The 16,039-nt window shown below is 47.0% G+C and overlaps 1 protein-coding gene across 1 annotated transcript in view; it reads right to left on the reverse strand.

The window, feature by feature from the left end:
- CUL3 (cullin 3) overlaps nt 1–15,738 on the reverse strand; it is a 78,089-nt gene extending 62,351 nt beyond the window's left edge. The window contains exon 1 of the mRNA XM_064152793.1: nt 15,281–15,738. Coding sequence (XP_064008863.1) covers nt 15,281–15,346 — 66 coding nt within the window. The 5' untranslated portion in view covers nt 15,347–15,738. The remainder of the gene's footprint in view (nt 1–15,280) is intronic.
- Between the last annotated feature and the right edge of the window lie 301 nt (nt 15,739–16,039).

The raw sequence follows: 16,039 nt of genomic DNA on the forward strand, positions 1-16,039 counted from the left end.
ATAGTGACATTGTCTGTATTATTAACCAAGGGTTGTTTAAAACATTCAATGACATTTCTACAATGCTCACTACCACAGTGCCTGAAAATGGAGGAGGATTATAAAGCACCTCTAATGAAACTACTTATTTCTTAAGAACACTTCAACCTAACAATAGCAGAGAACTGTCTACACTTCTGACACTTCTCTTACTAATTTGGAAACTGCTAGATCTGGTCTAGTTAGAACCATAGAATCAGTCAGGGTTGGAAGGGACCACAAGGAGCAGCCAGTTCCAACCTCCCTGCCATGCCCAGGGACACCCTACTCTAGAGCAGGCTGCACACAGCCTCAGCCAGCCTGGCCTCAAACACCTCCAGCCATGGGGCCTCAACCACCTCCCTGGGCAACCCATTCCAGCCTCTCACCACTCTCAGGCTCAACAACTTCCTCCTCACGTTCAGCCTGAACCTACCCACCTCCAGCTTTGCTCCATTCCCCCAGTCCTGTCACTCCCTCACAGCCTCAAAAGTCCCTCCTCAGCTTTTTTGTAGCCCCCTTCAGATCCTGGAAGGCCACAAGAAGGTCACCTGGGAGCCTCCTCTGCTCCAGCCTGCACAGCCCCAACTCTTTCAGGCTGTGCTCACAGCAGAGCTGCTGCAGCCCTCTGAGCATCCTCCTGGCCCTTCTCTGGACACACTCCAGCATCTCCACATCCCTCTTGTCATAGGGGCTCCAGAACTGGATGCAGGACTCCAGGTGGGGTCTCAGCAGAGTGAAGTAGAGGGGGAGCATCACCTCCCTCAACCTGCTGGCCACACTTCTACTGCTGCAGCCCAGGCTCTGCTTGGCTTTCTGGGCTGCAAGTGCACACTGCTGGCTCCTGTTGAGCTTCTCATCCACCACCAGCACCCCCAAGTCCCTCTCCATTCACTCACTGCCCAGCCTCGATTTGTGTTTGGGATTGGCTCAGCTCAGCTGCAGGACCTTGCTCTTGGTCTTGCTGAACCTCCTGAGGTTGTCTTGTGCCCACCTCTGAAGCCTGCCCAGCTCCCTCTGGATGGATCCCTGCCCTCCAGCCTGTCTGCTGCACCACACAGCTTGGTGTGTACAGCAAACTTGCTGAGGCTGCTCTCAATGCCTCTGTCCATGGCACCCACAAAGACGTTGAACAAGACTGGTGCCAGGACTGATCTCTGAGGGACTCCACTTGTCACTGGTCTCCACTTGGACATGGAGAGTTCTAAGTGTACACTTCAGAAAATCTTTTAACTTTGCAAAGTAACAGAAGCCTTTCAGACATGAAGCTTTAGGCTTATTTCAGTAGTTGTACTGTTTACTTAAGAAGCAAATAAGAAGTGGGGGGGGGAGGGAAGAGAGTATGTCAAGTCAAAAGAAGTCCATTCTGAACAAAACAGGAATAAACACAAAATGTGACACCAAAAATCTGCCTACTCCCTTTCACACAGAAGAACAAAAAATAGTATCAATATTTTGAAGACTAATGAAAAGCCTGGAGTCATCCTGACTCACTTTAGAAGTAACAATCCTAACACAACTGCCTTCAAATGAAAGCTATGGAAAAAAGATCCTGAAAGATTTGTGTAACAGCAGGAAGTGTGTTCCTGAAAGAATTACAATAGCTTTAAGGTTTCTATCCTAAACAATGCTGGGTGTTAAAAGAAAATATCTGAACCAAATTAGAACAGCAGAAATGGAATGAAGAGGACATAAATTTCTGGGAGTGAACCATCCCTCTCATCTGTCAACAGGATTCTGGAGGTCTAGGAGGTGCAGGGGGAGACAGGTAGTTCTGCATGTCCTATGAGATTAGCTGTGTCTGCTGCTTTCAAAGAGGCTCTTGTCAAAGATGAAATGACAGGCAGTGGAAACAGAGGCACAACGTTTGAGCAACTATTGGACATGCCTTTCCCATTTACAGTGAAGGGTCAAATCCTAAATATTTCATTCAAATTGTTTAGCATTCTACTTCAGTAAAAACCTTAGAAAAGCCAAAGACATGCCTTTCACAATCTGAGTCTCTGTGACTACAGGCAAACCACCAGAGAGCTAAGCTACAATTCCTCAAAGCAGCTTACCTGCGGTAACAGCCATGTGCCATCTCTTACTCTGGAGCAGAAGGAAGGTGGCTCATTCCTCTGCCACTGCAGTTACTGCCAATTTACTGAAGACTTAAGAGCAGACAGTTGTTTGGTTACCTAGAACCTAACAAGATATACCCAAACATTACAAATTTTTGATAGTTGCAGATTTCACTGGGATTTAGACCTTGACTCCATTCATCTCCTTTTAAAAGCCAACTGTGGGTCTGTGACGTTCCTGCTCAGGCTGTCCTGCAACTGCCATAACAGACAACAGTTCACTGTCTGTAAAAGCAGCACTAGTAAAGCCAACCTGCTATACTCAGATCATGCCTAACTCTACAACAACAGAAAGCCAAGTCAAAATAGTGTTAAGATTTGAACTTGTTTATTAGTTTTAAGACCATCATCCCAACACCTCTAAGGAGAAATAAATAGTATTAATCAAATAAGTGGGAAATTCACAGGGCTTTTTGGCAGATAGTCTGTATTGATGACTTGTAAAATATTTGTCATCTGAACGTTGTAAAGAAAAACAAAGATACCACATGCCTCAGGACTGTCAGGGGAAAAGCAATGCTGTTTTGCACACCCACTCCTTGAAGGCACAGTCTCTCCTCAGGGATATCATCTCTCCAAGAGAAAAAAAAATGAATCCATTAGTTCATTAACTTCCCAGCCTAGATGACCTGGATTCAGAAAGCTTCCCCAAACCACAAATGGCTCACACCTTGCCCACACAACTTCGATGCAAATCCCACAAGAATAATTTCTGCCTTTTTCCATGTAACCTACAAGCTGCTCAATATTTTACTAATGTCCAAAAATCAACACTACTTGAAGAGGAAATGTGTGACACATACACTGTTTTATACAGACTGTAGACACCTTTCCTGAGCCATTTCAAAGCCAAGGAATACAGTGGATGATTTGTGGAGGGATGAAGGAAGAAGTGATAGCGTGAAATGGCCTTTAGAGACTTTGGAGGCAGAGTGCCCAGGTGATCAAGATGACAAAGAGCATCCTGGCCCAGATCAGCACTAGTGTGGCCAGCAGGACCACAGCTGTTCCCCTGTACTTGGCATTGGTGAGACCAGGCCTCAAAGGGTGAGTTCAGTTTTGGGTTCCTCACTACCAAAAGGATATTCAGGGCTGGAGCAAGTCCAAACAGCAACAAAGTTGATGAAGGGCCTAGAGCACAAGTCTTGTGAGAAGCAGACAAAGGAACAGGGCTTGCTTAGCCTGGTGAAAAGGAAGTGGAGAGGAGTCCTCACTCTCTACAACTTACTCAAAAAGAGGCTGGAGCAAGGTAGGTGTCAGTTTCTTCTCCCAGGTAACAAACGAGAAGACAAGAGAGGCCTCAAGCTGTACAAAGGGAGGCTTAGCCTGGATATTAGGAAAAAATCTTCTACTGAAGAAGTAGTTAAGTCCTGACATAGGCTGTCCAGGAAAGTGGTGGAATCACTGCTCCTGGACATGTTCATAAAGCATGAAGATGTGGCACTAAGGAATGAAGATGTGGCACTAAGGAATGTGGTTTAGTGGTGGACTTGGCAGTGTTATATGAAGGGCTGGACTTGATCTTGGAAGTCTTTTTCAACCTTAATGATTCCACAGCAGCTCCTTCTCCATAATGAAAACAGCACAATTCCAGAACTTGTATAGTAAATAAAAGGTAACATTTTATACTAGACATAAGCCAACAGAGGATAATTTCTTATCTTACTTCAGGGAGGAGAAAGAAGATACACTTAATAAATGACTACAGATAATCAATACTGCTTGCACACCAACCATCACCCTTCTCTAGGGGATTTTTGCCCCCTATAGAGCACGCACCTTGATCAGATGTGCAGATCTGCAGTGCCTGGAACAACAAAACTATCACTGAAACAATCAGAACAATAACAGCAGCAGCAAAAAAAATCCAGAGCCACACATGGAAATTATATTCATGTATGTAATATCAAAATAGGTCTGCTCAGATGCCATCAACACTTCAAAAACAAAAGTGTGAAAGTCAAAAGGAAGTATTTCAATAAGCATTCTCCACATGCAAGAAACAGCCACACTCAGCTTGTACTCTGAGTATACTGATGTTATGAATTTAAACTACTTCTATTTTATTTTGCATGTATAACTTCAATCATTGTCCTCATTTACTGATAATCTCATTAAGAAGAAGCCAAAAATTGGCATTTCCACAAATGCACCTTATCCATAACCTTAAATAGAGTGAGTTATGTGTACATTTTACATACCATTACACCTTATTTGAAATACAAGCAAGGCAGTTGCAGCCCTTAAACACTTATTTTATACACAACTCACTATTGGATCAAGGCAACTCCGTAGCAAGCATCATCCAAAGAAGTGTTTATTGCAGTTCTGTCCTCCTTGATGTACTCAGGTTTTAAATGCGCCTTTTTCCTTCCCTAAATGAGATATGAGAGTCCTTTTCTTAAGCCATCTACCAGCATCTACTCCTACTAATGTGCCAGCATCTGCATCTTCACAGAAGAGCTATCAGTGACTTAAAAATTCTACTGGCTTTAACTGAACTTCAGAAAAGTCAAATAATTATATGATAAAAAGAATGCTTGGCCAGGCTTTAGTTTTCTACTACAGTACTTTCCTCCTCCTTGTTTTCAAAAAGACTGCTACTGAATGAGAAGTAAGAGCTCACTTCTTCTCAAGAGCTGATTTTCCACAAGTACAGGTACTAGAAACCAAAGATAACATCCAGCAATCACCCACACAAGGTCAAGAACCCATTTTGAACTCTTAACAGAATCACTGTGCAGTTTATGAATGGACTCAAGCAAATCATGTGTAGAAAATCTGTCCCAGTCTACCAGAAAATGTTTTCACAAAGACAGACATTTTCAGGGATTGTGTATCAGTCATGGGGATGAAAATTTAGATCACCTGCACTAAACTTACCTGTCCTACAACCCACACCATAAGACTTCCTACTATATGAGAAACTCTGAGAAATATTGGCACTTAGGCTCCATAGAGCTGCCCAGAGGAGGAGGGAAAAAAGACACACTGAGAAATTGTAGTAATTTTCTGTAAGAAAGCTTGTTTCTTTCTTGCTATTATTATGACTCCTCACAAATAATACCAAAAACTCTTCATCAGTTTTAGAAGACTTAAAGTTCTTTTACATATCACTACCAGGGAAACACAGTAATTCCTGTTTAATAATGCACTACTAGAAAACACAAGAATGAGAGGGGGGAGAAAACTAAGCTCATAGAATCAGACAGGCTGGAAAAGACCTCCAAGCTCATCCAGGCCAACCTAGCACCCAGTCCTAGCCAGTCAACCAGACCATGGCTCTAAGTGCCCCAGCCAGGCTTTGCTTGGACACCTCCAGGCACGGCGACTCCACCACCTCCCTGGGCAGCCCATTCCAATGCCAATCACTCTCTCTGACAACAACTTCCTCCTCACAGCCAGCCTAGACCTGCCCTGGCACAGCTTGAGACTGTGTCCCCTTGTTCTGGTGCTGCTTGCCTGGCAGAAGAGACCAACCCCACCTGGCTTACAGCCTCACTTCAGGTAGCTGCAGACAGCAATGAGCTCTGCCCTGAGCTTCCTCTTCCGCAGGCTGCACACCCCCAGCTCCCTCAGCCTCTCCTCACAGGGCTCTGCTCCAGGCCCCTCCCCAGCCTTGCTGCCCTTCTCTGGACACCTTCCAGTCCCTCAATCTCTCTCTGGATTTGAGGACCAGAGAGCTGGACACAGCACTCAAGGTGTGGCCTGACCAGTACTGAGTACAGAGGCAGAATAATCTCCCTTGTCCTGCTGTCCACACTGTTTCCGATCCAGGCCAGGGGTTGTTGCGGTCAAAGCGTAGAACCCTGCACTTGGCCTTGTTCAGTCTCATCCCATTGGCCTCCGCCCACCCATCCAGCCTGGCCAGGTCCCTCTGCAGGGCTCTCCTACCCTCCAACAGCTCCACACCTGCTCCTAGCTTGGTGTCACCTGCAAAGTTACTGTTGCTTGAGTCAATCCCCTGGTCCAGGTCATCAATAAAGATATTGAACAGGTCCAGGCCCAGCACTGATCCCTGGGGGACATCACTAGTGACAGCTGCCAACTAGATGTGGCACCACGTGGCCCAGCCCTCCAGGCACTTCTTGATCCATATCAGAGTGAATCTGTCTAAGCCACAAGCTGACAGCTTTGCCAGGAGCTGCTTGTGGCAGACAGTGTCAAAGGCTGGACCCACTTTTAACAGTTCCATGCCCTTCTTGTGTTGGAAAGTCCAGAACTGAACACAGCACAAGAGAGCAGTAGAGGGGGAGAATCACCTCCTTCATCCTGCTGGCCATCACCACTTAGAAATTCCAACTGTAGTACTGGGGCACTTGGTTTACTCACAGCATTTCACTGAAGCATCTGTGAAAATTAGAAGGCCTTCATACAATTAACTTTCCAGTAAACAGCAAGTACTTTTCTGTAATTTACAGCAATAGACCTTTTTTTCCTTTCAAGATGATAAACAGCAGGTTTGAGTTTTTTTTCTTTTGGTCTGTTTTACTCCTAGGTTTTAAACCTAACAATTTCAGCTGTGAATAGTAACTTCTTACTGTTCACACCTATGGATTAATAGCTAAGACACTCCTGTAATCATGCCTGAGAATTTGAAGAAATCAAGACTCATAAACTCCACCATGTAGAACATTATGTTAAATAGGTGGTCTTGCACATAGGTTTAAATTATTTTAATCAGAGCTGAAAGAGTTTGCAGTAAACCACCCTCCAAGTTCTATTTTCATCCTGCCCCCCTGCGTCTCCATTCATTCACCAACACAGCTCTAAACACGCTCTAAGGGTTCTAAGCCACAGTAGAAATACTCAGTGCTCTCAGAACCCAACATTTAGAAGATCTCAAAGAATGAATCATTTAATTGTTTGGGTTGGAAGAGACCTCCAAAGGTCATCTAGTCTAACCATCCTGCAGTCACCAGGGACATTCTCCAGTAGATCAGGCTGCTCAGAGTCCTGTCAAGCCTGGCTTTGAAAATCTCCAAGGACAGGGCCTCAACCACCTCCCTGGACAACCAGGTGCAGTGTTCCACTACCCTCATGGTAAGGAATACCCTGCTAACATCCAAGCTAAATCTGCTCTTATTTAAAACCATTGCCTCTCATTGCGTCACCATAGGCCTTTGTAAATGACTACTGGAAGGCCATTATTAGGTCTCCTCAGAGTCTTCTCCTCTCCAGGCTGAACAACTCCAGCTCCCTCAGCCTGTCCTTGTAGAACAGGTGTTTCAGCCTCTTGATCATTTTTGTGGCCCTCCTCTGGACCTGCTCCACCAGGTCCACAACCTTCTTGTGTCAAAGGCAGCAGAGCTGGATACAGCACTCCAGGTGACGTCTTACCAGAACAAAGCGTTAGGATCACTGTTCATCGTGATCAATCTACTGCAAGATGCTCAAATAAGGCATAGAATTTACCTCAACTTCTTGAAATGGCAGACTGACATGTTATAGGTGGAAGCAAAAATGTAACAAACCTCATCTCAACTTACATCATCAGTTTCTCAAGATTCAACGCATACCGCTGAAGCAGTTGGTATTCCCTGAGGAAAAAACAAAACTCCTTCTGCTGACAAGAAGCCTAAAAGAAGTAGCTGTCAGATGTGGGGAAAAAAGAGCAGTGGGAATGAAAATACTTTTGTATGAAGGGCTGAAGCCATTTACTTCTCAGTTTGCTATCTTTGATAAAGTTGTAACATCAACTGATAAACAGGGTTTAATGAACCTAAAGCCCTTTTCAGAGTCACAACTTGGAAAAGACATCCAAGATCAACTGAATTCAACTGTTTAACCCAGCACTGCCAAGCTCTCCTTGTCCCTCAGCACCACATCTGCATGTTTTCCAAATGCTCCCAGGGATGATGATGCCATCACTCCCCCAGGCAGCCTATTCCAGGGCTTAACCACTCTTTGAGCAATTAAGCTTTTTCTTATATTCAAACTAAACTTCCCCTTGTGCAACTTGAGGCCATTTCCTCTTGTCATATCACTTGTCACTAGGGAGAAGAGACCAATCCCCACCTTGCTCCACTAACCTCCTTTCACAGGCTCACAGGATGTTAGGGGTTGGAAGGGACCCAAGGAGATCATCGAGTTCAACTCCCCTGCCAGAGCAGGACCAGACAATCTAGCTCAGGTCACAATGGAATGCATCCAGACAGGCCTTCAAAGTCTCCAGGGAAGGAGACTCCACAGCCTCTCTGGGGAGTCTGTGCCAGGGCTCTGGGACACTTACAGGAAAGAATTTCCCCCTTCTGTTAAGCTGGAACCTCCTGTACTGCAACTTACACCCATTGCTCCTTGTCCTATCCCAGGAAGCAAGTGAGCAGAGCCTGTCCCCCCACTCCTAACCCCCAGCCCTCAGATATTTGTAAGCATTTATTAAATCCCCTCTCAGTCTTCCCTTCTCTAGACTAAAAGCCCCAGGTCCCTCAGCCTCTCCTCGTAAGGCAGTGTTCCAGTCCCTTAATCATCCTCATAACCCTCTGCTGGACCCTCTCCAGCAGATCCCTGTCCCTCTTCAACTGGGGACCCCTAAACTGAACACAGTGCTCAAGATGGGGCCTCACCAGGGCTGAGTAGAGGTGGAGAACCTCCCTCAATCTGCTGGACACACTCTTCTCAATGCACCCCAGGATCCCACAAGGGCACACTGCTGTCCCATGGACAATCTGTTATCCACTGGGACTCCCAGGTGCCTCTCCACAGGGCTGCTCTCCACCAGATCACCTCCCAACCCGTACTGGTGCAGTTTATTACTCCTCCCCAGCTGCAGGACTCTGCACTTATCCTTGTTGAACCTCATTTGGTTCCTCTGTGCCCAGTTCTCCAGTCTGTCCAGGTCTCACTGGATGGTCACACAGCTTTCAAGGAGTTGTGGAGATCAAGAAGCTCTACCCTCAGCCTCCTTTTCTACAGACTAAACAATCCCAGTTCCCTCAGTTTCTCCTTCACAAGACTTGGGCTCTAGACCCTTCATCAGGTTCACTGCCCTTCTCTGGACATGCTCCAGCACCTTCATTTCCTTCCTGTAGCAAAGGATCCAAAACTGAACCCAGTACTTGAGGTATGGCATGGCCTCGCCAATGCAAGTACAGGGGGACAATTACTGCCCTAGTTCTGCTGGTCACACTATTCCTGATTAAGGCCAGGATACTGTTGGCCTTCTTGTCCAACTGGGAGCAGGCAGCTTTTCAGCCACTCTTCCCCAAGGCAGAAGCACTGCTGTGGGCTGTGACTCAAATGCAGGACCCGGATGCACAAGACTGGATGAAAAGAGAATTTTCTCAAGCACAAGTATTTCAAGTAAAATGAGTCAGTGAAGCTTATACACATACACACATACTTGAAGGACTCATTTTGTGTCTCTAAATGCTTTTCAAAATTCATAATGCAATGCCATAGTACACCAGAATAGTTCTGAGAACCAGCAAAACACTATCCTGTAGCATTGCTCTAGAGAGGAAAAAGAGGTCTGCAGGGGAAAACATTACAAAGTTAAAAGGACTCAAAAACCAACTGCACCCCCCCACACACTATGAAAACCAAACCAAACAACCTACATCAAGGTCATGCTGGTTTTCAGAAAGATCTGTCCAACCAATTTTATGGTGGTAAGTGACACAGCACAGAGACAGAAGGATGAGCTCTTGCACAAAATTCATTCAACACAGCTTAATGTTACTTGGATAAATCCTGAATATGAATTCTCCAAGCATGGACAGGCTGGATAGGTGGGCAGAGGCCAACGGGATGAGATTGAACAAGGCCAAGTACAGGATTCTGCACTTTGGCCACAACAACCCCAAGCAGCACTACAGGCTGGGGACAGAGCGGCTGGAAAGCAGCCAAGAGGAGAGGGACCTGGGGGTACTGATAGACAGTAAGCTGAAGATGAGCCAGCAGTGTGCCCAGGTGACCAAGAGAGCCAATGGCATCCTGGGCTGTATCAAGAACAGGGTGGGCAGCAGGACAAGGGAGGTTCTTCTGCCCCTGTACTCAGTACTGCTCAGGCCACACCTTGAGTACTGTGTCCAGTTCTGGGCTCCTCAATTCAAGAGAGATGTTGAGGTGCTGGAAGGTGTCCAGAGAGGTCAAGGAAGCTGGTGAGGGGCCTGGAGCAGTGCCCTGTGAGGAGAGGCTGAGGGAGCTGGGGGTGTGCAGCCTGCAGAAGAGGAGGCTCAGGGCTGACCTCATTGCTGTCTACAACTACCTGAAGGGAGGCTGTAGCCAGATGGGGTTGGTCTCTTCTCCCAGGCAAGCAGCAATAGAACAAGGGGACAGAGTCTCAAGTTGTGGCCGGGGAAAGTCTAGGCTGGATGTGAGGAGGAAGTTGTTGGCAGAGAGAGTGATTGGCATTGGAATGGGCTGCCCAGGGAGGTGGTGGAGGCACCATCCCTGGAGGTGTTCAAGAAAAGCCTGGCTGAGGCACTTAGTGCCATGGTCTAGTTGACTGGCTAGGGCTGGGGTATAGGTTGGACTGGATGAGCTTGGAGGTCTCTTCCAACCTGATTGATTCTAGGATTTTCTGAATTCTCATATGCTGTTTATTTCAGTAAGAAATGTGCATTTTTACAAAGGCATGTAGTAATAAGACAAAGAGCAATGGCTTCAAACTGGAAGGAGCTGGATTTAGGTTAGACACTGTTCCCCATGAAAGTGGTGATGCACTGGAACAGGTTGCCCAGAGAAGCTGTGGAGGCTCCAAGCCTGGAAGTGTTTAAAGGCAGGATGGATGCAGCTTTTTGCTGCTTGGTCTCTTCCAACCCAAACCATTCTACGAGTCTATGATTTTTCCATCTTGTGCAACTTTTCCATCAGAACACATTTGAAGGTACTATTTTCCACCGGCTGAACAGTCACACCTGCAGGAAACACAATTTAGATGTGCTGGATCTCCATTACAGACAACAAATATCTCCTTAAGCACAAACCTAGTAGGTTTTGGCACCACTTTTCACAGATGAACTATGTGCGTTTAAAATCAGATTTGCTACAAGCTTGTTTCAAAGTGGCTTTTTGGCCAGCAGTAATGGGCTGACTGAGCGGTAAGCAATGAGTGTCAACTTGAGACCTTGAGAGTACTTTGAACCTGGCAAGGGAAGGAAAATAACCTCAAACAATTCTGCAGAACAGGTGCCATCAGTTCCAGTGTTGCAGTGAGCATCAAACCTGCATTTTCACATAATGCATACAGTGTGTTCAGCAAAAAAAAAATGATTTAAAACATACAATAAAATATTTACAAGTTGTGTCCAACTTACATGGACAAATATTCAACACTTTGTCTAGTGCCCAACCACAACACATTCAGGGAGTGACAGGACTAGGGGGAATGGAGCAAAGCTGGAGGTGGGGAGATTCAGAGTGGATGTGAGGAGGACATTGCTGAGCATGAGAGTGGTGAGAGGCTGGAATGGGTTGCCCAGGGAGGTGGTTGAGGCCCCATGGCTGGAGGTGTTTAAGGCCAGGCTGGCTGAGGCTGTGTGCAGCCTGCTCTAGGATAGGGTGTCCCTGGGCATGGCAGGGGGGTTAGAATTAGATGATCCTTGTGGTCCCTTCCAACCCTGACCCTATATTCCTCTTTGCTGCAGTGTGTGAATGTGAAACAAGAAAGTTTTATGATTGCTTAAGAATGAAGAGACCTCTTTGACTATTACACCTCTTGCTTTACTGTTCTGAATACACTCTGACTAGATCTTACACAAATACAGAACAGCCAGAGATTGAGCAGGTGTTCAAAGTGCCTTAAGTGGTTACTAAGAGCAGCACAATGGTGGTACATAAGGAGACTTTGCTGCACAGATTTAACCTCACCGCTTTGTTATAGTGAATATAAACTGCCACCAAAATATATTTCCATGATTCTTCCTACATTAAAAAAAAATACATATATGAAGTCTCCAAAAATTGGAAATATTATCCCTGTCTTTCAGTCAAGCTCAAGAAGAAAACTTTTCAGTTAGTTTTTAAGAAAATAAATGGTTTTTTCTTCACACTGTGAATGGAAAAATCATTCAACTGTATAGGAAACTATTTTCTTACATTACTTTTGATTAAATCCACTTCAGCAAAACAGTGTGCCATATACTCAGTGTCACTGTCCTTGAGCACATCAGAGCACATACCAGGAGCCAGCAAATACTAAAGGATACCTGGGATGGCAGAGAATCCATTACCAATTACAAGTAAAAAATAAGGAATACAAAATAAGACTAATTCCAAACCATAAATATCTTTGAGAACAACACGAGTAGTTTTCAAGTAGTTTGGTCAATTGCTAGTCAATTTTTAGGCAGGCAGAAAAACAACTTTGGAGTGGTAGTATTTTGAGAATCAGTATTTGTCCTTTCCTTTTTAAAATTAAAACAATAAGGAACAGAATATTATATAGAAAAATTCAAGAGACAACATCTACATGGAGGGAGTTACTATAATACTGCCACATCCTGAGAACTTTTACAATTTGGTTATTTCTAGCTTGGTATAAAGAGGAAAGACACAGAGATGACACAGGGGGAGGCCTTGAGAAATGGGGAATCTCTCCTATAATACAGGCTGACAGAGTTGTGCTGTCCAGCCTGGAGAAGAGGACGCTCTTGAGACACTTTGCAGCAGCCTTTCAGGATCTGAAGGAGACTTGCAGGATAGCTGCAGAGGACTTGTTACAAAGACACATAGTGACAGGACAAGGGGTAACGTCTTCAAACTGCAAGAAGCCAGCTTTAGATTAGACACTAGGAAGAAACTCATCCCCACGTCAGTGGTGAGGCACTGTAACTGGCTGTTCAGAGAAGTTCTGGAGGCTCCATGTCTGGAGGTGTTCAAAGCCAGGTTAGATGAAGCCCTGAGCAAGCTGGTCTAGTAGGAGGTATCTTTGCCCATGACAAAAGTTTGAAACTAGACTATCTTTTAAGTTCCCTTCCAATCCAAATCATCCTGTGATTCTATGATAACAGTAAGTAGCTCCCTTCAAGCACAAGGAAAACTGATCTAAAGCAGGTAGACCTGCTGAAGAACGATGATCAACAGGAAGACAAATGGAAACAGTCTACAAAGTGACCTCTGAATTCAGAGCTGAATAGGAGAGCCACCAAATTTGAGATTAAAAGAGTGCAGATCAGTAGCTGAGGTACAAATAATACACTTACTAAATATAGACTCCATCCCACACCCAAATGCAGCCTCATTGACAGGAATAATCCTGCTAAGGGCACTGCCACTGCTTGCACAACTGAAGCCATATAACCACTCAGGCCTCCCCAAAATTCATGTCAAGATTTTAACATGAACTTCAGCTCAATCCTTCTGCAGTTATGAAATCTCCCAGACAAGTACATGCTTCCTTCCTGTAAATACTTTATGAACAGGATTGTGAACAAAATCTCACAGAAGAGAGAATCTAATGAAGGGAACGTTTGAAAAACTGCTGTCAGGTGTCACCAAGCACTTAATGATGTCATTTACTTACTGAGAAGGTACTGAAAAGAACAGCAACACTGGAAGAAAAAACTTGATGGCAAGGTTTCACTTTAGGTACAAGAGGACTCCGCACCAGCATTCTCCACCCCAAATACTCATTTATGTGATGAAAAAAGTGAACTACAAGCTAAAGTTCATTCCATTGTTAATTCTGCCTTTGCTGGCTGACCTCTATCTACATATTAATGGTCAGAATATACATGGATCTGTTCAAATTGAAACATTTTTGGTGTAGTTTGTTTTAAAACACACATATTTGGTTTGCAGTGTTTTGTTTTCCTACACATTGTTAAGTAAAGCCCTGGCCACACTGTAGTGAGTATTTTTATCCCCATAATTCAATTGTCAGGTTGTGGAAAACAGTTCTTTAAGGAAAGAAAAATCAATTTGGAGATCAACAGTATCAAATTAATAATTCAGCAGATGAGATATTTCTTTACTTTTGATTTTTACCACTGCACACAACTGTCAATGAGTAAAAGCAAAGGAAGGAATAAAATACTATAAATCATACTGCTATAACATGCTCCTGAGAATATAAATAATCTGATTACATCAGTGAGAGGTTTTGATGGAGCAAATATATTGATATATTCCCTACCAAGGAAGAAACACAAACAGGTACATCCAGTTTCTTTATAAAGCCAAGGTTCATTAGTTCTACACTGCTGCCTCCTGGGATCAGACACAGCACCAAAAAGTTAACACTAAACCTTAAAAGCTAGTGACTCAACCAAGTACCTTCTTTTTAACGTACACACCGATGAACATACGCACACACACACTCACACTTCCTGGCCATCCTCTGGCAGACTAAGGCTTTTCTACTTCTCTCGTTCCTCAACGCCATGAATAGTTCTGTGGTTGTTACTCTGTTGTAAGCTTTAATTGAAGCAACTGTCAAAACACAGCGAGCTTGATGGCAGCATAAATTAATAACCTGGCTCATTCCCCTCTGCAACTCAAGGGGATGGCACGCTCACAGCTCTGCTGAACACGCAGGGAAGTTACCTATGCTTAGATGTTTATAGTAACATCTTCCCAACAGCTGGCATTGTGCCACCCAAATCTTATAATCATACAACTTATAGCCTCTTGAGCGGGGTGGAGAGTGAAATAAATTCACCAAGAGGAAACCCTCCAGAAGACATAAATAAATAGAGTCCACCTCCTTCCGGGGCTAAGTAATTTTGTTGAAGTAGGCGTATAACCTTCGACTCCTTCGAGGCCTTTTCTTTGAAAACAAAGAAACCAGACCCCCGCCCCCAAATGTCGTACGTGGACTTTCATAATTGATTTGCTTGACTGATGGGGAGGCGATAATCGCGGGGACCAGTTTCTCTGCCTCCCACTCGCCCTGAGCAGGTTGCGCTGCTCTCAAAAGATGCAGCTCCTGCAAGTCCCCGTGTCCCGTCTCCTCTCCCCTCACTCAAAGCGGGGGCGCCTCAGGCCGCCGGCCTGCTGACAGCTCCCCCCGCGCCGCTCACACCCGCAGCCCCCTCCGCAGACGCCTCTCCGCGGGGCCGGCCCGGCTCACTCCCACACCCCGCGGCCCGGGGCACGCAGCGCAGCACACGGGGCGACGAGGCCGCTGGGCCTGCGGGCAGGCGGAGGCCGGGGCCTGGCGCGGCCGCTCCGCGCGACCTAGGCCCGGTACTCACGGGGAAGGCTCGGATCCGCATCTTGGTGTCCTTCCGGCTGCCCGTCCCCTTGCTCAGGTTCGACATCTTCGGGCCCGGCGGGGGCGGCGGCTCCTCCCGTCCGGAGGGGCGCCGGGGAATGCGCGACGGGACGGCAGACCAAGGGAGGGGGGCCGGGGGCCGGACAGCGGAGGCCGCTGGCGACCTTCACTCCAGGCTGCGGCCCCCGGGGCTGCGCGGAGGGCGGGAAGGCCCAGCCGAGTCGGGCCGCGCCGAGGAATGGGGGGAGGGGGAGCGGCGGGGGAGGCGGCGGCGAGGGGCGAGGCGGCGGCGCAGGCCCCTCGCTCCGGCGGCGGCGCTTCCTTCACCCTCCTCCTCCGCCGCGATGGCGGACAAACATCCCTCAGTGCGCAGGGCCGAGCGCCCCCCCCTTTCCTTTCCTTTCCTTCCCTCCCCACCGCCCAGCCAGCGAGAGACAGATCCGGCCCCGGCAGCAGGCGGGGGCGGCGGGCGGCCGCGGGGCGGGGCCACACGCGCGGCGGGGGCGGGGCGGGGGCGGGGCGCGGCGCCTCACGGCTCTCGCGAGGCCGGCGGCGGCGGCGGGTGGGGCCGCGCGCTGCGGGCTGTCGGCGCCGCGCGAGGCGGGAAGCGCGGGAGCGGAGGGCGCTGCTGATTGGTGCGGAGGGCAGCGGGGCGGGGCGCGGCGGCGGCGGGCGCCTCGGCGGCGGTCAGCGGCGGCGGGCGGGCGCGGCCCGGCCTGCGGTGTGCGGGGTCTGGTGG

This window comes from Pogoniulus pusillus, chromosome 13 (genome assembly GCF_015220805.1).
Source record: "Pogoniulus pusillus isolate bPogPus1 chromosome 13, bPogPus1.pri, whole genome shotgun sequence".
NCBI lineage: Eukaryota > Metazoa > Chordata > Aves > Piciformes > Lybiidae > Pogoniulus > Pogoniulus pusillus.